This window comes from Oryctolagus cuniculus, chromosome 17 (genome assembly GCF_964237555.1).
Source record: "Oryctolagus cuniculus chromosome 17, mOryCun1.1, whole genome shotgun sequence".
NCBI lineage: Eukaryota > Metazoa > Chordata > Mammalia > Lagomorpha > Leporidae > Oryctolagus > Oryctolagus cuniculus.
This window is the reverse complement of record NC_091448.1, coordinates 34,449,107-34,476,775: the sequence shown is the minus strand read 5'-3', so window position 1 is coordinate 34,476,775 and position 27,669 is coordinate 34,449,107. Positions and strand designations below refer to the sequence as shown.

Below are 27,669 nucleotides of genomic sequence, written 5' to 3'. Positions count from 1 at the left end.
TCTCCCTATGTGAGTATAGGGGCGCAAGTGCTTGGGCCATTTTCTGCTGTTTTCCCAGGCACAGCAGCAGAGAGCTGGATTGGAAGTGGAGCAGCCAGGACTCAAACTGGCACCCATATGGGATGCCAGCACTTCAAGCGGCAGCTTAACCCATTATGCCACAGTGCCGGCTCCTGAGAAGGCAACTTTTTTTTAAGGTTTTTTTAGTGAATCTGAACCAGTAAAGAGGCATTAAGTAATGATGCTGGAGAAATATGGGATAGATCCAGGAGCAAAGTCTTTGAGAAATTGGGTACCCCACCCTCACTAAATTGAAATTTTTTTGTGTGAATGTCTTCCCTTTTCTCACATTCCATTTCTGTTCATTTGACCATGGAGGTTTGTCTGTGATGGTCTGGATGTTTGTATGTTGAATAAAACAAAGTTCTCGTGAAGAGACTTGTCCAAAGTCACCCCGTAGCTGGTGACAGACTACAACTGGACTCGCCCCAGGCTTGTGCCCTACCTATGGCTAGCTCGTGCTTCCAAACCACAAGGTGGGCTGTGTTTTCACTAGATCTCCCTCATTTAGTTATACTCAATTGATTCTCCCTCATGACTTGGTAATATTTTAAACATTTTCTCCATTTTTTGGCACTATCTTTCTCATCCAGTTTTCCCCTGTATTCAGTATTGATAGCACTATTTGTGTTTGCCTATGTTTATTGAGTTTATTTATTTTTTTTTAAGATTTATTTATTTGAAAGAGTTACAGGAGAGGTAGAGGCAGAGAGAGAGGTCTTCTATCTGCTGGTTCACTCTCCAGATGGCCGCACGGCTGGAGCTGTGCTGATCCGAAGCCGGGAGCTTCTTTCGGGTCTCCCACGTGGGTGCAGGGGCCCAAGGACTTGGGCCATCTTCTACTGCTTTCCCAGGCCATAGCAGAGAGCTGGATCAGAAGAGCAGCAGCCAGGACTAGAACCGGCACCCATATGGGATGCCGGCGCTTCAGGTCAAGGCTTTAACCCACTTGTGCCACAGTGCTGGCCCCTTGAGTTTATTTATTTATTTATTTTGCCAGCCATTTTAATTAGGTATATTTTTATACAATAAACTACACATTTAAAATATACAGTTTGATAAATTTTGAAATGTGTATGTACTTGTTAAACTACAACTATAGTCAGAATAATGAATATATTTGTTATATCCAAGTTTCCTTATGCCTCTTGGTAGTCCTTCCCTTCACTTGTCTTGTCTTTGGCCAACTGATATGCTTTCTATCACTGTAGATAAGTTTGCATTTTCTGAAATTTTATACAGGTGGCATCATATAGCATGCACTTGTATATGTCTGACTTTTTTTACTTAATAAAAAGTTTTTTCTTTGAAAGGCAGAGAGACAGAGAAATAAGACAGCGAGAGCTTTCATCCTTTGCTTCACTCTCCAAATGCCTGCAGTGGCAGGGCCTATAGCAGGGCTGGAGCCAGAAGCTGGGAGTACAGTCTGGATTTCCCACATGGGTGGCAGGAGTCCATTTACTTGAGCCAACACTACTGCTTTTCAGGATCTGTGTAGGTGGAAGCTGCAAATAGGAGCCAGAACTGGGAATCAAACCTAGGCACTGCAATGTGTGACACAGGTGTCTTAAGCACTAGGCTAAATGCTCAATCCTAGCAAAAGTATTTTGACATTTATCCATGTTGTTGTACTCCTTTTTATTTCTGAGAATGCTTATGCCACAATTTGTTTATCCATTCACCTCTTGTTGGACATGAGATGCTTCCAGTTTTTTGTTAATTCTTAAAACACTTGTATGTACATTTGCATACAAGTCTTTGAATGGACTTAAGCTTTCTTTTCTCATGGGGTAATTAGTAATGTTATGGCTAGATTGTATGGTAGACGTATGTTTAACTTTTTAACAAATTGCCAAACTCCTTTTTTTTTTTTTTTAAGATTTATTTACTTATTTGAAAGGCAAAGTCACAGAGAGGCAGAGAGAGAGAGAGAGAGAGAGAGAGAGATAAATCGATCGATCTGCTGCAATGGCTGTAGCTGGTCTGATCTGAAGCCAGGAGCCAAGAACTATGAGCTTCTTCTAGGTCTCCCATGTGGGTGCAGAGTCCCAAGCACTTGGGTCATCTTCCACTGCTTTCTCAGGTAAATTAGCAGGGAGCTGGATCAGTAGTGGAACAGCCAGGACTCACACCAGCACTGATAGGGGCTGCTGGCACTGAAGGAAGTGGCTTTACCCACTATGCCACAGCCCTGGCCCCTGCTTTTATTTCTTTTGACTGTATAGCTAGGAGTAGAATTGCTTTTTCAAATGGTAATTCTAACTTTCTTTTGTTAAATTATAAGAACTAGATATTGTGAAATTTTCCATTTTAACTGTTTTTAAGTGTATATATAGTTTGGCATTAAGTACATTCATATTGTTGTGCAGGCATCACAACTATCCATTTCCAGTACTAGTTTGTCATCCCTGACTGAAATTCTGCCCTTATTAAACAGTGACATCCTGTAACTCCCCTCTCCTATCCCCTTTTAACCACTAATCTACTTTCTTTCTGTTTAACTATTTTTCACATAAATGGAATCATAAAATATTTTGTGGGTTCTCTATTCTATTGGTTTCTATTTCTGTCCTGCAAGTATGACACTAGTTACTGTAGTTTTGTAGTATTCTTTAAGTGTGAGTTCTCAAACTTTATTTTTTCATGACAGTTTTGACTATTTGGGGCCTTTTGGGATTCCATATGAATTTTAGAATATTTTCTTTCATATCTTCAAAAAGTTGGGAATTTTATAGGGATTGAATTGATTTTTGTAGAGTGCTTTAGTTAGTATCATTTTAACAATATTACACTTTCCAATCCATGAACATGGTATGTCTTTTTATTTATTTGGGACTTCTTTGATCTCTTTCAGCAATGTTTTGTAGTTTTCCAGTGTGTCTTCCAATTCCTGAAGTTTATTTTTTTTTCTTTTTGATGCTATTGTAAATGTATTTGTAATTTCTTTTCTTGGGTTGTCCGTTGCTAATATATAGAAATAAAACTTTATGTATTTTTGCATATTGCAGCTGCTGAATTTATTAGCTTTAGCAGTATTTTGTGAAATCATGTCATTTGCAAACAGATTTTTTACTTTTCAAGTTGGAGGGGTGCCTTTTATTTCTTTTTCTTTATTGATTACTATGGCTGGAATCTTCAGTCTTATGTTGAGTAAATGTGGTGAAAGTTGACATCCTTGTCTTTTTCTTAATTTTAAGGGAAAAGCTTTTCATCTTTAACTATTGAGTATGATGTTTGTATGTTTGTGAATTTTTTATATGTAGCTTTTTTCTTTTTCTTTTTTTTTTTTTTTTGATATACAAAGTAGACAGAGAGAGAGAGAGACAGAGAGAAAGGTCTTCCTTTTTCTGTTGGTTCACCCCTCCAGTGGCTGCTGCAGCCGACGCACCGCACTGTTCCAAAGCCAGGAACCAGGTGGTTCTCCTGGTCTCCCATGCGGGTGCAGGGCCCAAGGACTTGGGCCATCCTCCACTGCCTTCCCGGGTCACAACAGAGAGCTGGCCTGGAACAGGAGCACCGGGACAGATTTTGGCACCCCGACTGGGACTAGAACCCAGGGTGCTGGCGCCGCAGGTGGAGGATTAGCCTATTGAGCCACGGTGCTGTCCTATATGTAGCTTTATCAGGTTTAGGAAATTCCCTTCTAGTTTACTGAGTATTTTTACCATGAAAGGATATTGAATTTTTTATTTTTAATTTATTTGACAGGTAGGGTTATAGACAGAGAGAGAGAGAGACAGAGAAAGGTCTTCCTTCCATTGGTTCACTCCCCAAATGGCTGCTACGGCCGGCGTACTGCGCCGATCTGAACCCAGGAGCCAGGTGCCTCCTCCTGGTCTCCCATACGGGTGCAGGGGCCCAAGCACTCGGGCCGTCCTCTGCTGCCGTCCAGGGCCACAGCAGAGAGCTGGACTGGAAGAGGAGCAACCGGGACTAGAACCTGGCGCCCATATGGGATGCCAGCACCGCAGGCGGAGGATTAACCTAGTGAGCCACGGCGTCGGCCCCAGGATATTGAATTTGTTAAATGTGTTTTCTGCATAGTGAAGATGATCGTGGTGTTTTTTTCCTTTTCTTTCTTTCTTTTTTTTTTTTTTTTTTTAAGATTTATTTATTTGAAAGTAAGAGTTACACAGAAAAAGGAGAGGCAGAGAGAGAGGTCTTCCATCCAATTGTTCACTCCCCAGTTGGCAGCATTGGCCGGAACTGCACCGATCCCAAGCCAGGAGCCAGATGCGTCTTCCGGGTCTCCCACGTGGGTGCAGGGGCCCAAGGACTTGGGCCGTCTTCTGCTTTCCCAGGCTATAGCAGGGAGCTGGATGGGAAGAGGAGCATCTGGGACTAGAACCGGCACCCATATGGGATGCCGGTGCTTCAGGCAGGGTGTTAACCTGCTGAGCCACAGCACTGGACCCTTTTCCTTCTTTTTATTCTGTTAATTTGGTGTGTTAATTTTATTTTTATTTTTTTGACAGGCAGAGTGGACAGTGAGAGAGAAAGACAGAGAGAAAGGTCTTCCTTTGCCATTGGTTCACCCTCCAATGGCCGCCTAGGCTGGCGCACTGCAGCCGGCGCACCGCGCTGATCCGAAGGCAGAAGCCAGGTGCTTCTCCTGGTCTCCCATGGGGTGCAGGGCCCAAGCACTTGGGCCATCCTCCACTGCCTTCCCTGGCCACAGCAGAGAGCTGGCCTGGAAGAGGGGCAACTGGGACAGAATCCGGCGCCCCGACCGGGACTAGAACCCGGTGTGCCGGCGCCGCAAGGTGGAGGATTAGCCCATTGAGCCATGGTGCCGGCGTGTGTTACATTTAATTTTGTATGTTGAGTCATCTTTGTATTCCAGGAATAAATCCCATGTGGTCATGGTTTCTAATCATTTTAAAATGCTTCTGAATTATTTTGCTGTTTTTTTTTTTTATGGTTTCCTTAACATAATTTCTTTAGTAAGTATCTTTTTTTAAACTTTTATTTAATAAATATAAATTTCCAAAGTCCAGCTTATGGATTACAGTGGCTTCCCCCGCCCATAACTTTCCTCCCACCTGCACCCCTCCCATCTCCTGCTCCCTCTCCCATTCCATTCACATCAAGATTCATTTTCAATTATCTTTATATACAGAAGATCAATTTAGTATATATTAAGTAAAGATTTCAACAGTTTGCACCCACACAGAAACGCAAAGTGTAAAGAGTACTGTTTGAGTACTAGTGATAGCATTAATTTACATGTACAACACATTAAGGACAGAGATCCTACATGAGGATTAAGTGCACAGTGACTCCTGTTGTTGAATTAACAATTTGACACTCTTGTTTATGGCGTCAGTAATCACCCTAGGCTCTTGTCATGAGTTCACCAACTCTGATCTTTTTTAGACAAGGTCATAGTCAAAGTGGAAGTTCTTTCCTCCCTTCAGAGAAAGGTACCTCCTTCTTTGATGTCCTGTTCTTTCCACTGGGATTTCACTCGCAGGGATCTTTTATTTAGGGTTTTGCTGGAGTGTCTTGGCTTTCCATGCCTAAAGTACTCTCAGGGGCTCTTCAGCCAGATCTGAATGCCTTAAGGGCTGATTCTGAGGCCAGAGTGCTGTTTAGGACTATTCTAATTTGAGGAATAAACTCACACAGCTCTTTTCTGTGGTTTACTCTTCAAATGTCCACAATAGCCAGAGCATGGAGACAGGCACTCGGTCCATTTCTTCCATGTGGGTGGTAGGGACCTAACAACTTGAGCTATTGCTTGTTGCCTCCTGGAGTGTGCATTAGCAGGAAGCTGAAATTTGTTGTGGATCTGGTCTTGAACCCAGGTACTCTGATATGGTCTGTATGTGTCTCAAGTGGCATCTTAACTGCACCAAATTTTGGTTGCAATAAATCTGTGTCTAATTTTTCATCGGGAGTGGGCATTTACCATAGTGGGTAAGATGCTTACATTCCAAACTGGAATGCCTGAGTTCAAATTCCTGCTTCTAGCTCCTGACTCTAGCTAGCTCCTTGCTAGTGCAAACCCTGGGAGGCAGCAGTTAGGTAGCTCAACTAATTGGGTTCTTGGTACTCACGTGGGAGTTCTCGAAGATGTTCCCAGCTCTTGGCTCCAGTCATGACCTGGCCTCAGTTGGTGCAGGCATTTGAGGAATGAAGTAGCAGATGGGGATTCTCTGTCTCTTTTGTTCAACAATTTTTTTTTATATTTTTCATATAACCTTGTGAATGAGGTTGCGCAATACCTGTCTTCTAATTGTGATATCTCTTTGACAATCTTCCTGAAGAAATTGAAGGAATTTAATGAATATATATATATATTAAAGATTATTTATTTGAGAGGCAGAGTTACAGAAAGAGAGAGAGACACACAGAAGTTTTCCATCCTCTGGTTCACTCCCCAAATGGCTGCAGTGGCTGGAGCTGTTTTGGTCCAAAGCTAGGAGTTTCTGGGTCTGCTACATGGGTGCGGGGGCCCAAGCACTTAGGCCATCTTAGGCTGTTTTTCCCAGGCCATTAGCAGGGAGCTGGATTGGAAGTAGAGCAGCTGGGACTTGAACTGGCACCCATTTGTGAGGCCGGTGTTGCAGGTAGCAGCTTTACCCACTATGCCAAAAAACACTGGTGCCAGTACCCGGATATATAAATTAATGAATTATGAAACTCTTTCAAGACTTTCAAGTTTTGTTGTATTGTTTCTTCATATTTTAGGTTTAATTTATTACATGTGCATAATGCATATGCCTCAGAACTAGTTTGCTTTTTAAATTTTTTTAAAGATTTATTTGTTTATTTGAAATTCAGAGTTACACTGAGAGAGGAGAGGAAGAGAGAGAGAGAGAGAGAGAGAGAGAGAGAGAGAGGTCTTCCATCCACTGGCTCAATCCCCAGTTGGCCGCAATTACTGAAGCTGTGTTGATCCAAAGCCAGGAACCAGGAGCTTCCTTTGGGTCTTCCCACACAGGTACAGGAGCCCAAGGACCTGGGCCATCTTCTACTGCTTTCCCAGGCCATAGCAGAGAGTTGGATTGGAAATGGAGCAACCAGGACTTGAACCGGCACCCATATGGCATGCCAGCAGTGGCTTTACCCACTGTGCCACAGTGCCGGCCCCTAGTTTGCTTTTTAAAAATGAAATTTATGGGGCTGGCGTTAAGATGCTTTGTGGGATATTGGCATCCCACATTGGAGTACCGTGTTTGAGTCCTAGCTCCACTTCCAATTTCAGCTTACTGCTAATACCCTAGGAGGGAACAGATGATGACTCAAGTAATTGAGTCCCTGCTACCCATGTTTGGCTTCAGCTGTTGGTGTTGAGGTGAACCAGTGTGTGGGAAATTACTTTTTCTTTGCCGCTCAAAATATATAAGTAAATAAACACATTTAATTGTATCTTATACTTTCTTAGGGATTTTATGGTGAGTTGGTAAAAAGTAAATCATTATGATTCATTTTTGAGGGTAGAGTGACATGTCATTATTGTTTTGTGAAGATTAAATCTTCCTGATGAGAACTAAATAGTCCTAATAGAATCACTTCCTTTCCTATTAGGAACAACTTAACTATTTTTGGGATGAATTCTGTTTTTTTGAAGTTTATTCTCATTATGATTATCATGAGAGAGTTAGTGGCTGGCCTATAATTTCTTTAGGTGCCTCTAAAATTAATTTAGGCACTGGAGGGGCTGGCGCTGTGGTGCAGTAGGTTAAAGCCCTGGCCTGAAGTGCCGGCATCCCATATGTGTGCCAGTTCGAGTCTTGGCTGCTGCTCTTCTGATCCAGCGCTCTGCCTGGGAAAGCAGAAGAAGAAGGCCCAGGTCCTTGGGCCCCTGCACCCATGTGGGATGGCTCCTGGGTTTGGATTGGCTCAGCTCCGGCCGTTGTGACCATCTGGGGAGTGAAGCAGCAGATGGAAGACCTCTCTCTCTGTCTCTACCTCTCTTTGACTCTGTCTTTAAAATAGATAAATCTTTAAAAACAAAAAAACTTAGGCACTAGAGAATTAAACTCATTAAATCTAATTTACAAGTATCCAGTATATATACCGATTCAAGTACTCATGTGTTTACAATTAAAATCTGATTCTTTTGCCTCCTTAGCGCTGGCTGACAGAGCAGAGAGCTCAGTGTCCTCATTGCCGGTAAGTTGTTTTCTACAATTGTTTTTGAATTTAGAAAATAGTAGGGCAGTGGGGTCAGAGTGTGCCCCAGATTCATAAAGACAAGTTGATTCTGCAGTGCCACGTTTCTCTTATTTGTGACTGTAGTTGAATCAAAAATAAAAACATTCTGTTTAGTAACAGAAATGCAGAGAGTGACTTAACTGACTTAGAATATTATAGAATGGATTACATTGATATGGTTATACAGATGCCTGTTTTGGAAAATCATCATATAACTTAACTTTGGTTTTGTAATTAAAAAAATTGTTTTTAAGTGTTTGTGGTTAAAAAGATCACTTAAGGGCCGGTGCTGCGGCTCAATAGGCTAATCCTCCGCCTTGCGGCGCTGGCACATCGGGTTCTAGTCCTGGTCAGGGCACTGGATTTTGTTCCGGTTGCCCTTCTTCCAGTCCAGCTCTCTGCTGTGGTCCGGGAAGGCAGTGCAGGATTGCCCAGGTCCTTGGGCCCTGCACCTGCATGGAGACCAGGAGAAGCCCTTGGCTGCTGCCATCGGATCAGCGCGGTGCGCTGGCCGCAGCACGCCAGCCACAGTGGCCATTGGAGGGTGAACCAACGGCAAAGGAAGACCTTTCTCTCTGTGTCTCTCTCTCTCTCTCTCTCTCATTGTCCACTCTGCCTGTCCAAAAAAAAAAAAAAAAGAAAAAAAGACCAGTTAAGAAGACTAAATAAATAAAAAGTTTTCTGATACTCTTTTCATAAAATAAATTTTTCTGAAAAAATATTTAGGTTTATATCTGTTCACATTTTCCTATGCATTACTGATATCTATGCATGTATTTTTTTTTAAGTGTTTTTTTTTTTTTTTTTGACAGGCAGAGTGGACAGTGAGAGAGACAGAGAGCAGGTCTCCTCCACTGCACTCCTTGGCCACAGCAGAGAGCTGGCCTGGAAGAGGGGCAACCAGGACAGAATCTAGCGCCCCGACCGGGACTAGAACCCGGTGTGCCGGCACTGCAGGCGGAGGATTACCCTAGTGAGCCGCGGTGCCGGCTGTGCATGTATACTTTTTAAAAAAATATTTATTTATTTGAAAGAGTTACACAGAGAAAAAAGGAGAGAGAGAGAGAGGTCTTCCATCCGCTGATTCACTCCCCAGGTGGCCGCAATGGCTGGAGCTGCGCCAATCTGAAGCCAGGAGCCAGGAGCCTCCTCCAGGTCTCCCACGTGGGTGCAGGGACCCAAGGACTTGGGTCATCCTGTACCGCTCTCCTACGCCACAGCAGAGAGCTGGATCGCAAGTGGATCAGCCAGGACTTGAACTGGCACCCGTATGGCATGCCTGCACTGTAGGCGGTGGCTTTTCCCACTGCGCTACAGCGTTGGCCCCATGTATGCTTTTTCTTAAAACACACAAATGATATAATACTGTTTTGTAATTTACTTTTTTTTTTTTTTTGACAGGCAGAGTGGATAGTGAGAGAGACAGAAAGAAAGGTCTTCCTTTTGCCGTTGGTTCACCCTCCAATGGCTGCCACGGCTGGCGCGCTGAGGCTGGCTCACCGCGCTGATCCGAAGGCAGGAGCCAGGTGCTTCTCCTGGTCTCCCATGGGGTGCAGGGCCCAAGCCCTTGGGCCATCCTCCACTGCACTCCCTGGCCACAGCAGAGAGCTGGCCTGGAAGAGGGACAACCGGGACAGAATCCGGCGCCCCAACTGGGACTAGAACCCGGTGTGCCGGTGCCGCTAGGTGGAGGATTAGCCTAGTGAGCCACAGCGCCGGCCTGTAATTTACTTTTAAAATGTAAAGTATGGTAGATATCTTTGCTTGATGTTGTGTATACATGGAGTCGTTTTGAGAATGTTTGAGTGTATGAGTATGCCTTGACTTATTTATGCCCATATTGAGAGATATTTAGATTGCTTCCACTTTGGATTATTTCAAATAATGATGCCAAAGTGCTCCTTTACACCCATTTTTCTTTTTCTTTTTTAATTTTTATTTTATTAAAGATTTACTTATTTATTCAAAATTAAGAGTTGCACAGAGAGAGAGAGAGAGAGAGAGAGAGAGATCTTCCATCCGCTGGTTCATTCCCCAATTGGCTGCAATGGCCGGAGCTGTGCCGATCCGAAGCCAGGAGCCAGGAGCCAGGAGTTTCTTCCGGGTCTCCCACGCGGGTGCAGAGGCCGAAGGACCTGGGCCATCTTCTACTGCTTTCCCAGGCCACAGCAGAGAGCTGGATTGGAAGTGGAGCAGCCGGGACTCGAACTGGCGCCCATATGGGATGCTGGCACTGCATGGTAGCTTTATCCGCTGCACCACAGCGCCACCCTCTTCTTCTTCTTCTTTTTTTTTTTTTTTTTTAAGATTTATTTATTTATTTGAAAGTCAGAGTTACATAGAGAGAGAAGGAGAGGCAGAGAGAAAGAGAGGTCTTCCATCTGCTGGTTCACTCCCCAACTTGCCGCAATGGCCAGAGCTGTGCTGATCTGGAGACAGGAATCACGAGCTTCTTCCAGGTCTCCCACGTGGGTGCAGGGGCCTAAGGACTTGGGCCATCTTCTACTGCTTTCCCAGGCCACAGCAGAGAGCTGGATTGGAAGTGGAGCAGCCGGGACTTGAACCAGTGCCCATATGCTGGCACTGCATATGGTTCTTTATGCGCTATGCCACAGCGCCAGTCCTCACCCGTTTTTCTGGTATTGTTTACTTTGGTCACGTTAGCTTGTATTCTAGCCAGCACTATGAAATGGAACTTGCTGTAATGATTGAAATGTTCTATTCCTGCACTAAAACGGTAGTCACTATTGTGGTTATTGAGCATCTGAAATGTGGTCTGGTATAACTGTGATGAAATTTAATTTTTATTTAATTTTTTGTAAAGATTTTATTTATTTATTTGTGAGGTAGGATTATAGGGAGAGGTGGAGATAGAGAAAAAGGTCTTCCATCTGCTGGTTCACTCTTCAAATGGCCACAATGGCTGGAACTGTGTTGATCTGAAGGAAGCCAGAGCCAGGGTTTCTTACAGATCTCCCAGTGGCTGCAGGTGCCCAAGCACTTGGGCCTTCTTCCACTGTTTTCCTAGTCTTTCAGCAGAGAGCTGGATCAGAACTGTAGCAGTCAGGTCATGAGCTGGAGTCCATATGGGATGCTGGCACTGCAGGTGGAAGCTTAGCCTGCTATGCCACAGCGCCAGCCCGTTTTATTTAATTTTAATTTTTTAAAACATTTTTTAAAAAGATATTTTTATTTATTCAAAATGAGTGACAGAGAGGGAGAGAGACAGAGATAATCCAAATTTTAGTTCACTTCTTAAACGGCCGCAACAGCCCATTCTGGGCCAGCCTGATGCCAGGAACCGAAAGCTTCATTCCGGTCTCCTACGTGGGTGACAGGAGCCATGTTCTTGGGATATCCTTGGCTGCCTTCCCAGGCACATTAGCAGGTAGCTGGATAGGAAGCAGTATAGTCAGGACTCGAATTGGCACTTGGATATGGGATTCTATTGTCATATGGCAGCTTAACCTGCTGTGCCACAACACTGGCCCTTAATTTTCATCTTAATTTGAATAGTCCAGGGCCTGTGCTGTGGCGTAATGGGTAAAGCTGCCGCCTTTGGTGCTGGAATCCCATATGGGTTTTGGTTCGAGTCCTGGCTGCTCCACTTCTGATCCAGCTCTCTGCTATGGCCTGGGAAAGCAGTAGAAGATGGCCCAAGTGCTTGAGCCCCTGTACCCGCATTAGAGACCCGGAAGAAGCTCCTGGCTCTGGATTGGTGCAGCTCTAGCCGTTGCAGCCAAATAGGGATTGAACCAGCGGATGGAAGACCTCTCTCTGCCTCTCCTTCTCTCTCTGTGTAACCCTGACTTCTTTCTTTCTTTCTTTCTTTCTTTCTTTCTTTCTTTCTTTCTTTCTTTCTTTCTTTCTTTCTTTCTTTCTTTCTTTCTTTCTTTTTCTTTTTTTTTTTTTTTGACAGGCAGAGTGGATAGTGAGAGAGACAGACAGAGAGAAAGGTCTTCCTTTTGCCGTTGGTTCAGCCTCCAATGGCCGCCACGGCTGGTGCGTTGCGGCCGGCGCGCTGCGCTGATCTAAAGGCAGGAGCCAGGTGCTTCTCCTGGTCTCCCATGGGGTGCAGGGCCCAAGCACTTGGGCCATCCTCCACTGCCTTCCCGGGCCACAGCAGAGAGCTGGCCTGGAAGAGGGGCAACTGGGAAAGAACCCAGTGTGCCGGCGCCGCTAGGTGGAGAATTAGCCTATTGAGCCGCGGTGCCGGCCAACCCTGACTTTCAAGTAAATAAATACATCTTTAAAAAAAATAAAACTGTACAAAAAATGACAGGACATGACTAATATTTAAAAAAAAAAAACAAAATTTGAATAGTCTGATATAGCTAGTGACTGTCATTTTGAACAGTATAGTTTTAGACCAAAGGAGTTGAGGATTCAATCTGTAATCCACATTGTCAGTAATTATTTTGTTCACTTTTTTTTGTGAGTTAGTAATGTAAAAATAAGTTGTAAATCATTCTTTTCATTATAACTTTGTTATTTTAACAATGTTGTATGAGTCTGATTATGAGCTATATTTTGAGGAGTGTGTTTATTTTAAAGAATAATTTCAAGTTAAAATGTATACATGGATTTTCTCCTCAGTGCTCCACTCCAGCTGCGAGAACTGGTAAACTGTCGTTGGGCTGAAGAAGTCACACAACAGCTTGATACTCTTCAACTCTGCAGTCTCACCAAACATGAAGAAAATGAAAAGGACAAGTATGTCCTCAGTTTTTTGATCAGTATTTAATGGGTTTTACCATACATTATTTTAATGGCACTATAATGGCATTTTCCTTTTATTTGTAAGTTAGTAATATATTACTAACATAGTTTTTGTTTATTAAAGATTAATTTATTTGGGAGGTAGAGTTATAGATTGAGGGAAACAGAGAGAAAAAGTCTTCCATCTCTGATTCATTCCTCAAATAGCTGCAATGGCCAGAGCTGGGCTGATCCAAAGCCAGGAGCCAGATGCTTTTCCTGGGTCTCACACCTGGTGCAGGGCCCTAAGCACTTAGGCCATTTTTTACTACTTTCCGCAGGCCATAGCAGAGAGTTGGATAGGAAGAGGAGCAGCTGGGATACAAACCATCACCTATATGGGATGCTGGCGCCGCAGGTGGAGGCTTAGCCCACTATGCTGCAGCACCAGTCCCCATAGTTTTTAATTTTTAACAATGTTTATTTTTTGTGTACACACATGGGACACACAAAGTACTGTGGTAATTTATGATGATACCAAGGAAAATGAGATAATGATTTCTGCTTCACTGTTTAATGGTGGACAGACTGATAATACAATGTTCAGTCATTTTGGGGAACATCCAGGGAAGCAAAATCTTTGGGGGACAGTGATTGAAGATTTATCATGTAATAAGGGTGGTTGTGGGGAGCAGATAAAGGAAGACTTAGTGAAGTGGTAGTAATTTTACAGGGAAAGAAGCTACAGTATGATTATTTGCAGGGCTTCACTGTCTGGCAATAATATAACAGTTGAATTAGAGGAGGTTCCAGTACTCTTGAGTGTTTAGAAATAAAGTCATATCTGTTTCTGTCTATTTACAACATGCTAAAACAAGAGGTTAGGACTTTAGGGGTTATTAGAAAACAATCTATATATTCATCATTGTGTTGAAGAAATAGAACTCTAAGAATGAAAGAGACTTAACACACTAATACATAATCAGAAATAAGACTGTTATTTCCACTACTATACTAGTTAAACAGGGCTCTTAAGATTTCCTGTTACTTCTAGGGTCTCAACCAAAATAATGATTAAATCACAATTCAGTCTTTTTTTTTTTTTTTTTTTTATAGAACTTCTTAAAGATTTATTTTATTTATTTGAAAGGCAGAATTCTAGGGAGAGGGAGACACAGATCTTCCATCCACTGGTTCACTCCCTAAATGGTTGAGCCAGACTGAAGCCAGGAGCTAGGAGTTTTGTACCTCATCTAGGTCTCCCATGTGGGTGTAGGAGCCCAAGCACTTGCGCTGTCTTTCGTGGTGTCCCAGGTGTATTAACTGAGAGCTGGTCTGGAAGAGGAGCAGCCAGGACTTGAACTAGCAGTCTTATGGGATGCCACTGTTACAGGCAGCAGCTTTGCCTACTATGCCACAACCCTGGTCCTTAGAGTAACACGTTTGATAGATGAACACTGAATGATTTCTGCCATGTAGAGAAACATTACCTGTTTGGAAAAGCCCTTTACCTCTTGTTGGGCTTTTATTAGATTCTGTCTTGAAAGGAATGAAACTGCTACAGTTTGCTAATCTGCTGAAAGTACCTAGAGGCCACAGATTTTAAGAATTTTTCTGGTGAATTTCTACATTGTAAAAGCCATATTATAAACTTGGTGGTTTGGAAATCTTGCTAAATGAGCTTTCAGACATCTAATGTCCTGTTATAACTGTTATTAATTTCCTATTTGAAATTAAGATTACATATGAATCAGAAATATACAGTATAGACCTATTTACCTATTTTGTCTGAGCCTAGTGCAAGCCCTTCAAACGTGAAGTGCTTTTTTAAAAATATTTTCTTTTTATTTGAAAGGGAAAGATACAGATAAAGCTTCATTCTGCTGGTTCTCTCTCCAAATGCCTATAACAGCCAGGAGCCTGGACTGCAATCTGAGTCTCCCATATGGGTGCAAGAACTCAAGTACTTGGGGCAAGGTGCACATTAGCAGGAAGCTGGATTGGAAGGGGAAGATCCAGGACTAAAATCAGGCACTCTGATATGGGATTTGGTTGTCCTAAGTGGCAACTTAACCAGTTTTTGAAAGATGCAAGAATGTGTCTGCTTTATAGGCAAGACAAAACTTAGTTAAAAAATTTTTTTCAAACCATAATATAAAATTTACCTTAACCATTTTTTAAAAGATTTATTTATTTATCTGAAAGGCGGAGTTACAGAGGAAGAGAGAGAGAGAGGTCTTCCATCTACTGGCCTACTGCCCAGATAGCTGCAATGGCCGGAGCTGGGCTGATCCGGAGCCAGGAGCTTCTTCCAGGTCTCCCATGTGGGAGCAAGGGCCCAAGGACTTGGGCCTTCTTCCACTGTCTTCCCAGGTCATAGCAGAGAGCTGGATCAGAAGTGGAGCAATCAGGACTTGAACTGGCACCCACATGGGATGCTGGCACTGCAGGTGGCAGCTTTTACCTGCTATGCCACAGCACTGCCCCAGCCATTTTTTTTTTTTCGGACAGGCAGAGTGGACAGTGAGAGAGACAGAAAGGTCTTCCTTTTCCGTTGGTTCACCCCATAATGGCCGCCGCGGCTGGTACGCTGCGGCTGGTGCACCATGCTGATCCGAAGCCAGGAGCCAGGTGGTTCTCCTGGTCTCCCATGCAGGTGCAGGGCCCAAGGACTTGGGCCATCCTCCACTGCACTCCCGGGCCATAGCAGAGGGCTGGCCTGGAATAGGAGCAACTGGGACAGAATCCGGCGCCCTGACCCGAACTAGAACCCGGGCTGCCGGCTTAGCCTATTGAGCCACAGCGCTGGCCCCCAGCCATTTTTAAGTACAGTTCTATAGTGTTAAATATGTCCCCAGAACTTTTTCAGTTTGGAGATCTGAAACTATACCCATTAAACAAGTGAATAGTTTCTTGTCCCACCAGCCCTTCACTTCAACCACTGTGATTTCTGTTTCTGTGAGTTTGCACTAGATACTTCATTTAAGTAGAATTATACACTTAGCATAATGCTCTAATGGTGCGTGTCAGAATTTTCTTCCTTTTTCATGCTGAATAATATTTCATTGTATGTGTCCACCACATTTTTTTTCCATTCATCTGTCAATGAACATTTGAATTCTGTTGTGAATAATGCTGTTATGAACATGAGTATTTATGTCTTTGAGACTATACTTTGAGTTCTTTTAGATGTATATCCAGAAGTGGAATTACAAGATCATGGGATAGGGGCCGGCGCTGTGGTATAGTGGGTAAGGCTGCCACCTTTAGGACCGGCATCCCAAGTGGGTTCCGGTTCTAGACCCGGCTGCTCCGCTTCCTATCCAGCTCTCTTCTGTGGCCTGGGAAAGCAGTAGAGGATGGCCCAAGTCCTTTGGCCCCTGCACCTGCATGGGGGACCTGGAAGAAGCTTCTGGCTCCTGGCTTTGGATCAGCTCAGCTCCAATTGTTGCGGCTGTCTGGGGAGTGGACCAGCGGTTGGAAGACCTCTCTTTCTCTCCCTCCCCCTCCTTTCATCTCCCTCCCTCCCTCCCTCCCTCCCTCTCTCTCTCTTTCTTTCTCTTTCTTTCTCTTTCTCTCTCTGTGACTCTCCTCTCTCTGTGTAACTGTGACTTTCAAGTAAAATAAATAAATCTTTAACCAAAAAGATCATAGTATCATATTTTTTGTTTTTTTGAATCTGTATTATTCAGTGTCTATATAATGTTGTCATTCCATCCATAGTTCACAAGGGTTCCACATTCTCATCCTGGCCAGTATTTTTTTGTCTTTTTGTTTGTTTGTTTTAAGAATTAATCAATTTATTTATTTGAAAGAGTTGCAGAGGCAGAGGCAGAGAGAGAGATATGTCTTCCATCGCTGGTTCACTTTCTAGATGGCCAGAGCTGGGCTGATCCGAAGCCAGGAGTCAGGAACCTCTTCCGGGTCTCCCATGAGGTGGAGCATCTGGGACTCAAACTGGTGCCCATATGGGATACCAGCACTGCAGGCAGCAGCTTTACCCTCTATGCCACAGTGCTGGCCCCATGTTTTTTATCTTTTTGATAACAGCTGTCTTAATGGGTATGAAGTTTTGACTTAGATTTCCCTAATGCTTATTGATGACAAATATCTTTTTTATGTTTGTTTGCTACTTGTATATCTTTTGGAGAAATGTGTATTCAAGTCCTTTGCCCAGTTTTAAATTGGGATTTAAAAAAATTTTTTTAAGGATTTTTTTGTTTGAAAGGCAGAATTATAGAGAGGAGGAAAGTGAGATTTTCCATCTGCTGATTCACTCCCCGATGGCTACATTGGCCAGAGCTAGGCCAACCTGAAGCCAAGAGCTGCTTTCGCGTCTACCATGTGGGTGGGAGGGGCCCAAGCACTTGCGTCATCTTCCTCTGCTTTCCCAGGTGCATTCACCAGGAGCTGGATGGGAAGTAGAGCAGCTGTGACCAGCACCCTTGTGGGTTGGTGATTTTACAGGCAGCAGCTTAACCTGTACCACAGCTCTGGCCCCTAAAATGTTTTTTTATTTGAGCTATGGCAATCCTTTATATATTCTGGATGTTAACCCCTTAACAGATGCATGATTTGCAATTTTTTTTCTTCCCATAGGTTACTTTTTTCACCCTATTTATTGTGACTCAATATGTCTAAGTTTTTAATTTTGATGCAGTTCAATTTGTCTATTTTTACTTATTATTGCCAGAGCTTTTGCTACTATATCCAAGAAATCACTGTTAACTTCAGTGTCATGAAGCTTTAACCCAGTGCTTTCCTTTTTTTTTTTTTTTTTTTTTTTAAGATTTATTTATTCAGGGGCCAGCACTGTGGCACAGCAGGGTAACGCCCTGGCCTGAAGCGTCGGCATCCCATGTGGGAGCTGGTTCTAGTCCCAGCTGCTCCACTTCCGATCCAGTTCTCTGCTGTGGCCTGGGAGGGCAGTGGAGGATGGCCCAAGCCCTTGGGCCCTGTACCTGCGTGGGAGATCTGTAGGAGGCTCCTGGCTCCTGGCTTCGTATTGGCGCAGTTCTGGCCGGTGCGGCCAACTGGGGAGTGAACAGCGATGGAAGACCTCTCTCTCTCTGCCTCTCCTCTCTCTGTGTGACTCTGATTCTCAAGTAAAAAATAAAAATAAATCTAAAAAAAAAAAAAAGATTTATTTATTCATTTGAAAGTCAGAGCCACACAGAGAGGAGAGGCAGGCAGAGAGAGAGAGAGATCTTTCATCCGATGGTTCACTCCCCAACTGGCCGCAATGGCCAGAGCTGTGCCAATCCGGAGCCAGGAGCCTCCTCCGGGCCACCCACGCGGGTGCAGGTGCCCAAGGACTTAGGCCATCCTCCACCGCAATCCCAGGCCATAGTGGAGAGCTGGATGAGAAGTGGAGCAGCCATGGCTAGAACCAGTGCCCACATGGGATGCCAGCGCCTCATGCCAAGGCGTTAACCTGCTGCGCCACAGCACCGGCCCCACCCAGTGCTTTCTTTTTTTTTTCTTTTTTTCTTTCTTTCTTTTTTTTTTTTTTTTTTTGACAGGCAGAGTGGACAGTGAGAGAGAGAGAGACAGAGAGAAAGGTCTTCCTTTTTTCCGTTGGTTCACCCCCCAATGGCCGCTATGGCCGGCGCACCGTGCTGATCCGAAGCCAGGAGCCAGGTGCTTTTCCTGGTCTCCCATGCAGGTGCAGCGCCCAAGCTCTTGGGCCATCCCCCACTGCACTCCTGGGCCACAGCAGAGAGCTGGACTGGAAGAGGAGCAACCGGGACAGAATCCGGTGTGCCGGCGCTGCAGGCGGAGGATTAGCCTATTGAGCTATGGCGGCGCCGGCCGCTTTCCTCTTAAGAGTTTTATCGTTCTTGATTTTACATTTATGTCTTTGATATAATTTGAATTCATTTTAAAAAATAAAATATAAAGCAAGGGTCTGTATTAGTCTGCTAGGGATAACAACGTCACTGACAGGTGGTTTAAATAATAGAAAATTTTTTTCTCACAGTTCTAAAGGCTGTGAGTCTAAGGTGCTGACAGGGTTGGTTTCTGGTGAGACCTCTTTCCTTCTTAGATGGCTGCCTTCTTGCCCAGTTTTCCAATGGCCTTTACTGTGGGCACCTGTAGTCTTGATGTCTTTTAAGGACACGTATGTTGGATTTAAGTTCCAACCCTGTGACCTGCTTGATCTTCCTTAAAGGCCTCATTTCCAAATAGTGTCAGATTGTTCAGTAAGGCCTCCACATGGGAATATTTTTTAGGTGGGGAAAAGGACCTTGAATTCATGCTGAGTTCAACTTTATTGTTTTGCATATATTACCTAGTTCAAGAGAAAATTTAAGATTGAGTTGTTCACTTCTCATGAGGATTCAGTATTCTGTTGCGCAGTTAATCATGTGTCCTGGTTATTGTTTTCATTGCCTACAGCAGTAAAGGCATTGGTGCATGCACACATGCTCGGTAGGTATCGACATGTAATCAGTCTGATAATTAAGCACTTAATTAATGTTATAGAATTTATCATCTGTAGTGACGCTAGGAAATTCTGCTATATTCACATTTGTATGTTAGTTACAAATGAATCTGGATTTTGTATGGTTTATAAGGTCTGGATTAATTAAAATTAATACTTCACAAAGTTTTGTCCATGTGTAATTCTTTAGATTAATTCATGGAAGCCATGGAATACCGTTTATGTTTTCTAGACATGTAAACTTAACTGACCGGCTTTAGGAATTTGTTGAGGTAATTGTTTTAATTTTAATTAATTTATAACTACTTTCTTTTCATAATGTATAGGTGTGAAAATCACCATGAGAAACTTAGCGTATTTTGCTGGACTTGTAAGAAGTGTATCTGCCATCAGTGTGCACTTTGGGGAGGAATGGTGAGTGGAACAAATTCAGTATATTCTTTTTTTTTTTTTTTTTTTTTTTTTTTTGACAGGCAGAGTGGACAGTGAGAGAGAAAGACAGAGAGAAAGGTCTTCCTTTGCCGTTGGTTCACCCTCCAATGGCCGCTGTGGCCGGCGTACCGCGCTGATCCGATGGCAGGAGCCAGGTACTTATCCTGGTCTCCCATGCGGGTGCAGAGCCCAAGCTCTTGGGCCATCCTCCACTGCACTCCCTGGCCACAGCAGAGAGCTGGCCTGGAAGAGGGGCAACCGGGACAGAATCTGGCGCCCCGACCGGAACTAGAACCCGTGTGCTGGGCCACAAGGCGGAGGATTAGCCTGTTGAGCCGCGGCGCCGACCCAGTATATTCTTTTTAGTTAGTATATTAGTTAGAAGGATTTAAATCATGTTAGATTTAGGTAGAAAATAGTATCAATGTACTTTTTTTTACGATGATAATAATAATGTGTCTGCTCTAAAGAGACCTTACTCAAGCTGTTATATCTTCTCTTAGTCCAAAAGAACCTCTTTGGTGGAGATGTTTGACATAGGATTTAAACCTTTTATTTAGATATTTTATCCTGTTGTAAGATCAAAGTCTTTTATTTGGTTAAAGGTCATTTGATCTGATAGACTGGCCTTGATTTCTAGTTTTGGGATCTTTTTTGAACTAGAACAAGAACTTAGACACTTTTGAAGCAATGTTAGTGTAATACCTATATTTTTTTAAAAAGACTCTTTTTCACTGTTTTAGTTGATTTTTTCAGTTAAATTCCAAAACAGATTTTTTTTTAAAAGATTTATTTATTTTACTTGAAAGTCACAGTTAGGGGCCGGCACCGTGGCTGACTTGGTTAATCCTCCACCTGCAGCACCGGCATCCCATATGGGTGCTGGGTTCTAGTCCCGGTTGCTCGTCTTCCAGTCCAGCTCTCTGCTGTGGCCCTGGAGGGCAGCGGAGGATGGCCCAACTGTTTGGGCCCCTGTACCCGCTTGGGAGACCAGGAGGAAGCACCTGGCTCCTGGTTTCGGATCGGTACAACGCCAGCTGCGGCGGCCATTTGGGGAATGAATCAACGGAAGGAAGACCTTTCTCTCTGTCTCTCTCTCACTGTCTATAGCTCTACCTGTCAAAAAAAAAAAAAAAAAAAGTTACACAGAGAGGAGAGGCAGAGAGTGAGAAAGATAGAGGTCTTCCATCCGCTGGTTGACTCCCCAGATAGCCGGAACAGCCAGAGCTGTGCCAATCCGAAGCCAGGAACTTCTTCCAGGTCTTCCACATGGGTACAGGGGCCCAAGGACTTGGGCCATCTTCCATCGCCTTCCCAGGCCACAACAGAGAGCTGAATCAGAAGTGGAGCAGCTGGGCCTCGAACTGGCACCCACATGGGATGCCGGCGCTGCAGGTGGCAGCTTCACCTGCTATGCTGCAACGCCAGCCCCCCAAAACAGATTTTTAGCAAGCCTGCCTTTATCAAGTCTAAATCATTTAAGTTAGGGTTTCTAGAATCAGCATTTCATTTTATAATTGTGTTCTAGTGTTAATATTTAGCTAAATTATTCATCTATGATGATGACTACAGTTGGTTCACAGTAACCTCAGTAGATTGTTAATGAGAATAATTGATAGAGCAAAAGTGGTTAGGTATCTAGAATTGCTTGTTAGCCATGAGAATTAATCATTGTCTGGGTATCAATCACCATTTTTTTTTTTTTTTTTTTTTTGACAGGCAGAGTGGATAGTGAGAGAGAGAGACAGACAGAAAGGTTCCTTTGCCATTGGTTCACCCTCCAATGGCCGCCGCGACTGGCATACCGCGGCCGGCGCACCACACTGATCCGATGGCCGAAGCCAGGTGCTTCTCCTGGTCTCCCATGCAGGTGTAGGGTCCAAGCAATTGGGCCATCCTCCACTGCACTCCTGGGCCACAGCAGAGAGCTGGCCTGGAAGAGGGGCAACCAGGACAGAATCCGGTGCCCTGACTGGGACTAGAACCTGGTGTGCTGGTGCCGCAAGGCAGAGGATTAGCCTGTTGAGCCGCAGCGCCGGCCAATCACCATGTTTTACAGAGAAAGCTAGCAGGCCAAATTTGTTAGGTAAAGCTAGGTTAAAAGAGCGTTTTCTGTTCTAACTTGAATACTTATGTACTGACTAGAAAAAATTAGGTTCCTACAGTTTAATACTTAAATAGATTATGTTTTGTAAGAGACAATGGACACATTCTTTTTTTTTTTTTTTTTTAAGATGTATTTATTTATAAGGTGGAGATAGAGAGAGAGAGAGAGAAAGAGAAAGAGAGAGAGAGAGAAAGAGGTCTTCCATCCAGTGGTTCACTCCCCAGATGGTCGCAATGGCTGGAGTTGGGTGATCTGAAGCCAAGAGCCTGGAGCTTCTTCCAGGTCTCCCATGTGGGTGCAGGAGCCCATGCAGTTGGGCCATCTTCTGCTTTCCCAGGCCATAGCAGAGATCTGGATCGGAAGTGGAGCAGCTGGATCTCAAACCAGTGCCCATATGGGATGCCAACACTGTAGGTGGTGACTTTACCCACTATGCCACAGCACAGGCCCCTGGACACATTGTTTAGGAGAACATGGAAAAATCTCTCTCTTTTTTCTTTTGTGAACTACTGTGGGGTGCTTTGGCTAAAAAATACAATTCTAATAAGAACTTACCTGTTATAAGAAGTTTCTTGTAATAAAAGTTTATTAGTTTTATGTATCCTTTCAGAGAGTTTTAAATTACAGTACCAAAATTGGATAGCAAACTGACTTTCGGTTCGTAGATTCAGAAATTGTTCTCTGAGCTGAATGCATCTGGATTTGCAAGGTTTATTTCTCTACAAGTAACTTTTTGTGGATGAGAAGTAGATTTGTTGCTGCTGCTAATTATGCAACTGGAATTTTCCTCAGATATCTTTCTAATTTTTTTTTTTTTATTTATTTTTTTTTTTATTTTTGACAGGCAGAGTGGACAGTGAGAGAGAGAGAGACAGAGAGAGAAAGGTCTTCCTTTTGCCGTTGGTTCACCCTCCAATGGCCACCGCTGCAGCCGGCGCACCGCGCTGATCCGATGGCAGGAGCCAGGAGCCAGGTGCTTTTCCTGGTCTCCCATGGGGTGCAGGGCCCAAGCACCTGGGCCATCCTCCACTGCACTCCCTGGCCATAGCAGAGAGCTGGCCTGGAAGAGGGGCAACCGGGACAGAATCCGGCGCCCCGACCGGGACTAGAACCTGGTGTGCCGGCGCCGCAAGGTGGAGGATTAGCCTATTGAGCCACGGCGCCGGCCCAGATATCTTTCTAATTTTTAAATTGTGCCAGCAACTGAAGATTTGGTGATGAGCAAGACAGATAACAGGCAATTATACATTTAAGTGATGTGGTAAATTTTAGGAATAAATAAAGAGACCTGAGAGGCTGACCCTGTAAGACTGAGTTAAGATCCAAAGGATGAGTAGGACTTAAGACCTGCCGAGATGGGTGAAGGAATATGAAGGATAATTATTATTTTATTATTTTTTAAAATATTTATTTATTTATTTGAAAGTCAAGAGTTACACAGAGAAGGAAAGGAAGAGAGAGACAGGTCTTCCTTCCACTGGTTCACTCGGCAGTTGGCTGCAACGGCTGGAGCTGTGCTGATCCGAAGCCAGTAGCCAGTAGGGTCTTCCAGGCCTTCAGCGCAGGTGCAGGGGCCCAAAGAATTGGACCATCTTGTACTGCTTTCCCAGGCCATAGCAGAGGACTGGATCGGAAGTGGAGCAGCCTGGATTTGAACTTTCGCCCATATGGGATGCTGGCACTGCAGGCGGCAACTTAACATGTTACGCCACAGTGCCGGCCCTGGATAATTATTTTTGAATAAAAGTAAATAACTTTTGCAACAGTCTTTTGGAAAGAAGTTTGAGGACATGAAAGAAGGTCAGTGCTGGGGAAGAATGGTTAATAAGATGGCAAATGGTTTGGGCTATGATTTGAGGATTTTGTTTTTTTCCCTAATGAGTGAGATATCTAGGTAAGTTAAAATTTTCCTTTATAAGCTTAAAGGAGTTCCTACATGGGCCAAGAGATTTTAAGCAAACAGTGGCTATTTTTAACAAAACAAAGGTAGCTAACAAGATAAAATTCATTTGAAAGTATTTATCATTCTATTAGTGTTCATAGAGTGTTGAAAAGCAATATAAATGCAAATAAGAAATGACAATGTTCTAAAACTGCTCTTATTAATTTAAATAGCACGGTGGGCATACCTTTAAACCTTTGGCAGAAATTTATGAACAGCACGTCACTAAAGTGAATGAAGAGGTTGCCAAACTTCGTCGACGTCTTATGGAACTGATCAGCTTAGTTCAAGAAGTGGTAAGACTAGTATTACAAGATAATTATCCTTTTTTGTACTATATAACATTTTATAATACAAATTGACTAGATGTTAAAATCAATGTTGTCAAGATTTGAATATTTGATAGGATCCATCCATAGTCAATCTCATCAATTTCAGACTAGCCAAGCTACTGGCATCCAAGGTCTTAGTCTGTAGGGGCACAACTGAAACCAGAGTATCAGTTAATGAAATCCATTTGATACAGATTCAATAATTGACTTCTGAACAGAGTCAGTGTTAACTTTTTTTTTTGAAGATTTATTTTATTTGAAAGGCAGTTACAGGGAGAGGGAGAGACAGATCTTCCACCCGCTGATTCCCTCCCCAAATGGCCACAATGGACAGGGCTGAAGCCAGGAGCCAGGAACTTGTTCTGGGTCTCCCTCATGAGTGCAGAGGCCCGAGGATTTGGGCTATACTCCTCTGCTTTCCTAGGCACATTAGCAGGGAGCTAAGTTGGAAATGGAGCAGCCAGGACTAAAATTGGCACCCATGTGGGATGCCGGTGTTGCTGGCTGAGACTTGACTGACTATGTCACAATGCCAGCCCCAGTATTGACTTTTTATAGAGTCATTAAATTATTCATTCTTTGGGTCCCCAGCTTTTGAGAGTGTTTCTGCTACCAAGGAGTGAGTTATTTCTGATTTGCTGATTAGAACTCTACAGAGTTGAAACCATAATAATTATCAGTACTCTTCAGAACTTTTATGACTCAGATAGCTATGGTAAACTGTTCATTGTTTGCAATGTTATATCTATGAAAAAATATGATGTTTCAAATAATTAAGTACTAAAAATACTTGTGGAGTATATTCTGTCTAAAGTTGCCAGAATGGCAGTTATAAACCAGTTTGTAGACCGTTTCTAACTTAGAACAGAAGCCAGGAGCTCCTTCCTTTTCTCCCACAGGGGTGTCAGAGGCCCAGGTACGTGGCCCATTATCTGCTGCTTTCCCAGGTTCCTTTGCTGGGTGCTAAAGCAGAAGCAGAGCAGCTGGGACAGGAACCATTGCTTTCATGTGGTGTTACAGGTGGCAGGTCGACCCACTGTGCCTCAGTGCCAGTCTCAAAAGATTTTTGTGTGTGTGTGTGTGTTTTAACAGTGTTTTTATTATGAAATGTAAATTTATAAAATGTTTTATATAAAATGAACAATTTTCATGTATTTCATATATTACAGATTTAGGAGCATAGTGATGCTTTGCACCCTACCCCTACCTTTCTTCCTGCCCAAGCTCCTATTCTCCCCCCTTGTTCCATTGGTATTTTTTATTTTAATTTTTACAATTACATACTTTATTTTATAATCATAAGCTTAATCTTGTACTAAGTAAATAATTCAACAAATAATAATTAATAAGAAAAAAAAACACTGTTCCTCAACAGTAGAGACAAGGGCTGTAAACAAAAACCAAACCTCAAAATGTCAATTTTGCTCCCAGTAGATTTTTAAAAATATTTAATTTGTTTTAGGGCTTTGTCAGCATGTGAACTGGCTTTACTTTTATGTTTTGAAATGTATCCTATCAGGAATGTATTTGGGGCTTCGAGTATGTGTAGTCCATGTTACCTAAATCAATTTTTTTTTTTTTTTTTTTGGACAGGCAGAGTGGACAGTGAGAGAGAAAGACAGAGAGAAAGGTCTTCCTTTGCCGTTGGTTCACCCTCCAATGGCCGGCGTGGCCGGCGCGCTGCGGTCGGCTCACCACGCTGATCCGATGGCAGGAGCCAGGTGCTTCTCCTGGTCTCCCATGGGGCGCAGGGCCCAAGCACCTGGGCCATCCTCCACTGCACTCCCTGGCCGCAGCAGAGAGCTGGCCTGGAAGAGGGGCAACCGGGACAGAATCCGGGGCCCCGACCGGGACTAGAACCCGGTGTGCCGGCGCCACAAGGCGGAGGATTAGCCTATTGAGCCGCGGCGCTGGCCTTCTAAATAATTTTTTGAAATTATGAATCTTTATTGATTTAAAAAAAAAGTCATATAATTGATTATGCCTTGTTTACTTTTTAGGATCTATTTTTTTTTTCATTATAATTTATTTATTTGGAAGAGTTAGAGAGAGAGCTAGAGACAGATTTGCTGTCTGCTGGTTCACTCCTCAAATGGCTGCAATAGCTTGTGCTGGGTCAGGCTGAAGCCAGGAGCTGGGAGCTTCATCTGGGTTTCCCACTTGAGTGACCAGGGCTAAAGTACTTGGCCCATTCTCTGCTGCTTTCCCAGGCACATTAGCAGGGACCTGGATCAGAAATGGAGTGGCCAGGGCTCACGTGTAGCTAATGTGATGCTGGCATCAGAGGCTATGGCTTAAACTTCTGTGCCACAGAGCTGGCCATATTGGTCTCTCTCTTTTTCTTCTCTTTCTTTCTTTTTTTTTTTTTTTTTTCAACTCCATGTCCCCCCATTCACAATACAGACCAGGCACGAGGCCTGAGCTGAGGTGTATGTGGGGAAGCTCTACTCTGCCTCCTCTTTCTATGCAGTCAGTGTAAGAACACAGCCTACACAGGGTCTTTCTTAATTGACTCACTTAAATGCACAACATTTTTAAAGCACCTAATCTATTTCGATAATTTAAAGATATTTTTGACTTTTGATTTCTAAGGAGGGAATTAGTTGATTTTGAGAATAATTGCAGTAGGTTACATTAATGTTTATTTGCTATTGCTTTTTAAATTTCAAAAAAAATTTTTGCCTGTTTTATCTTCTAGGAAAGAAACGTAGAAGCTGTAAGAAATGCAAAAGATGAACGTGTTCGGGAAATTCGGAATTCAGTTGAGATGATGATTGCACGGTTAGATACACAGCTGAAGAATAAGCTTATTACGTTGATGGGTGAGTATTTATGCTGCTGGGGTACATGGTACTTTTAGCCTCCTTAGGGTTTGATCTTTGAGTAGCAAAGGTTGATGAATTGTTACAGGCTCAAAAGGAACCTTGAGATTTTAGGCAACTATATGTTACAATTTGGACAGATGATTTTTATTTAGAGATGGTTGGATAGAAAAGTTTCATGGCTATTTGGATGGGATCCTAATGACCATTAGGCTTTGTTGTTAGGCAGCAGTTTTTTACCTCCTTCAAATCTAGTCAGAGGGGCCGGCGCTACAGTGTGGAGGGTAAAGCCGCCGCCTGCAGTGCCAGCCTTCTATATGAGCACCAGTATGAGTCCTGGCTGCTCCACTTCTGATCCAGCTCTCTGCTATGGCCTGGGAAAGCAGTACAAGATGATCCAATTCTTTGGGCCCCTGTACCTGCTTGGAAGACTGGGAAGAAGCTCCTGGCTCCTGGCTTCAGATCTGGGCAGCTCCAGCTGTTGTCGCCACTTGGGGAGTGAACCAGCAGATGGAAAACCTCTCTCTCTCTCTTGCCTCTCCCCTCTCTCTGTAACTCTGACTTTCAAATAAAATAAATCTTAAAAAAATTAATCAGAATTCCCACTACTAATGTTTCTTTTTTTTTTTTTTTTTTTTGACAGGCAGAGTAGACAGTGAGAGAGAGAG

At 43.5% G+C, this 27,669-nt stretch overlaps 1 protein-coding gene and 1 pseudogene across 11 annotated transcripts in view; one reads left to right on the top strand and one right to left on the bottom strand.

The window, feature by feature from the left end:
* Nucleotides 1–27,669, top strand: part of TRIM37 (tripartite motif containing 37) — a 171,955-nt gene that overhangs the window by 7,495 nt on the left and 136,791 nt on the right. For 10 of the 11 annotated variants that reach the window (XM_070060979.1, XM_051824777.2, XM_070060978.1 and 7 more), the window contains exons 3-7: nucleotides 8,141–8,181; nucleotides 12,820–12,936; nucleotides 19,693–19,780; nucleotides 24,021–24,143; nucleotides 26,878–27,001. In XM_070060979.1, the coding sequence (XP_069917080.1) occupies nucleotides 8,141–8,181; nucleotides 12,820–12,936; nucleotides 19,693–19,780; nucleotides 24,021–24,143; nucleotides 26,878–27,001 (493 nt within the window). The remainder of the gene's footprint in view (nucleotides 1–8,140; nucleotides 8,182–12,819; nucleotides 12,937–19,692; nucleotides 19,781–24,020; nucleotides 24,144–26,877; nucleotides 27,002–27,669) is intronic. The other variant, XM_070060977.1, reaches the window with a different exon arrangement.
* On the bottom strand, nucleotides 26,558–26,680 carry LOC127484535 (small nucleolar RNA SNORA51; annotated as a pseudogene).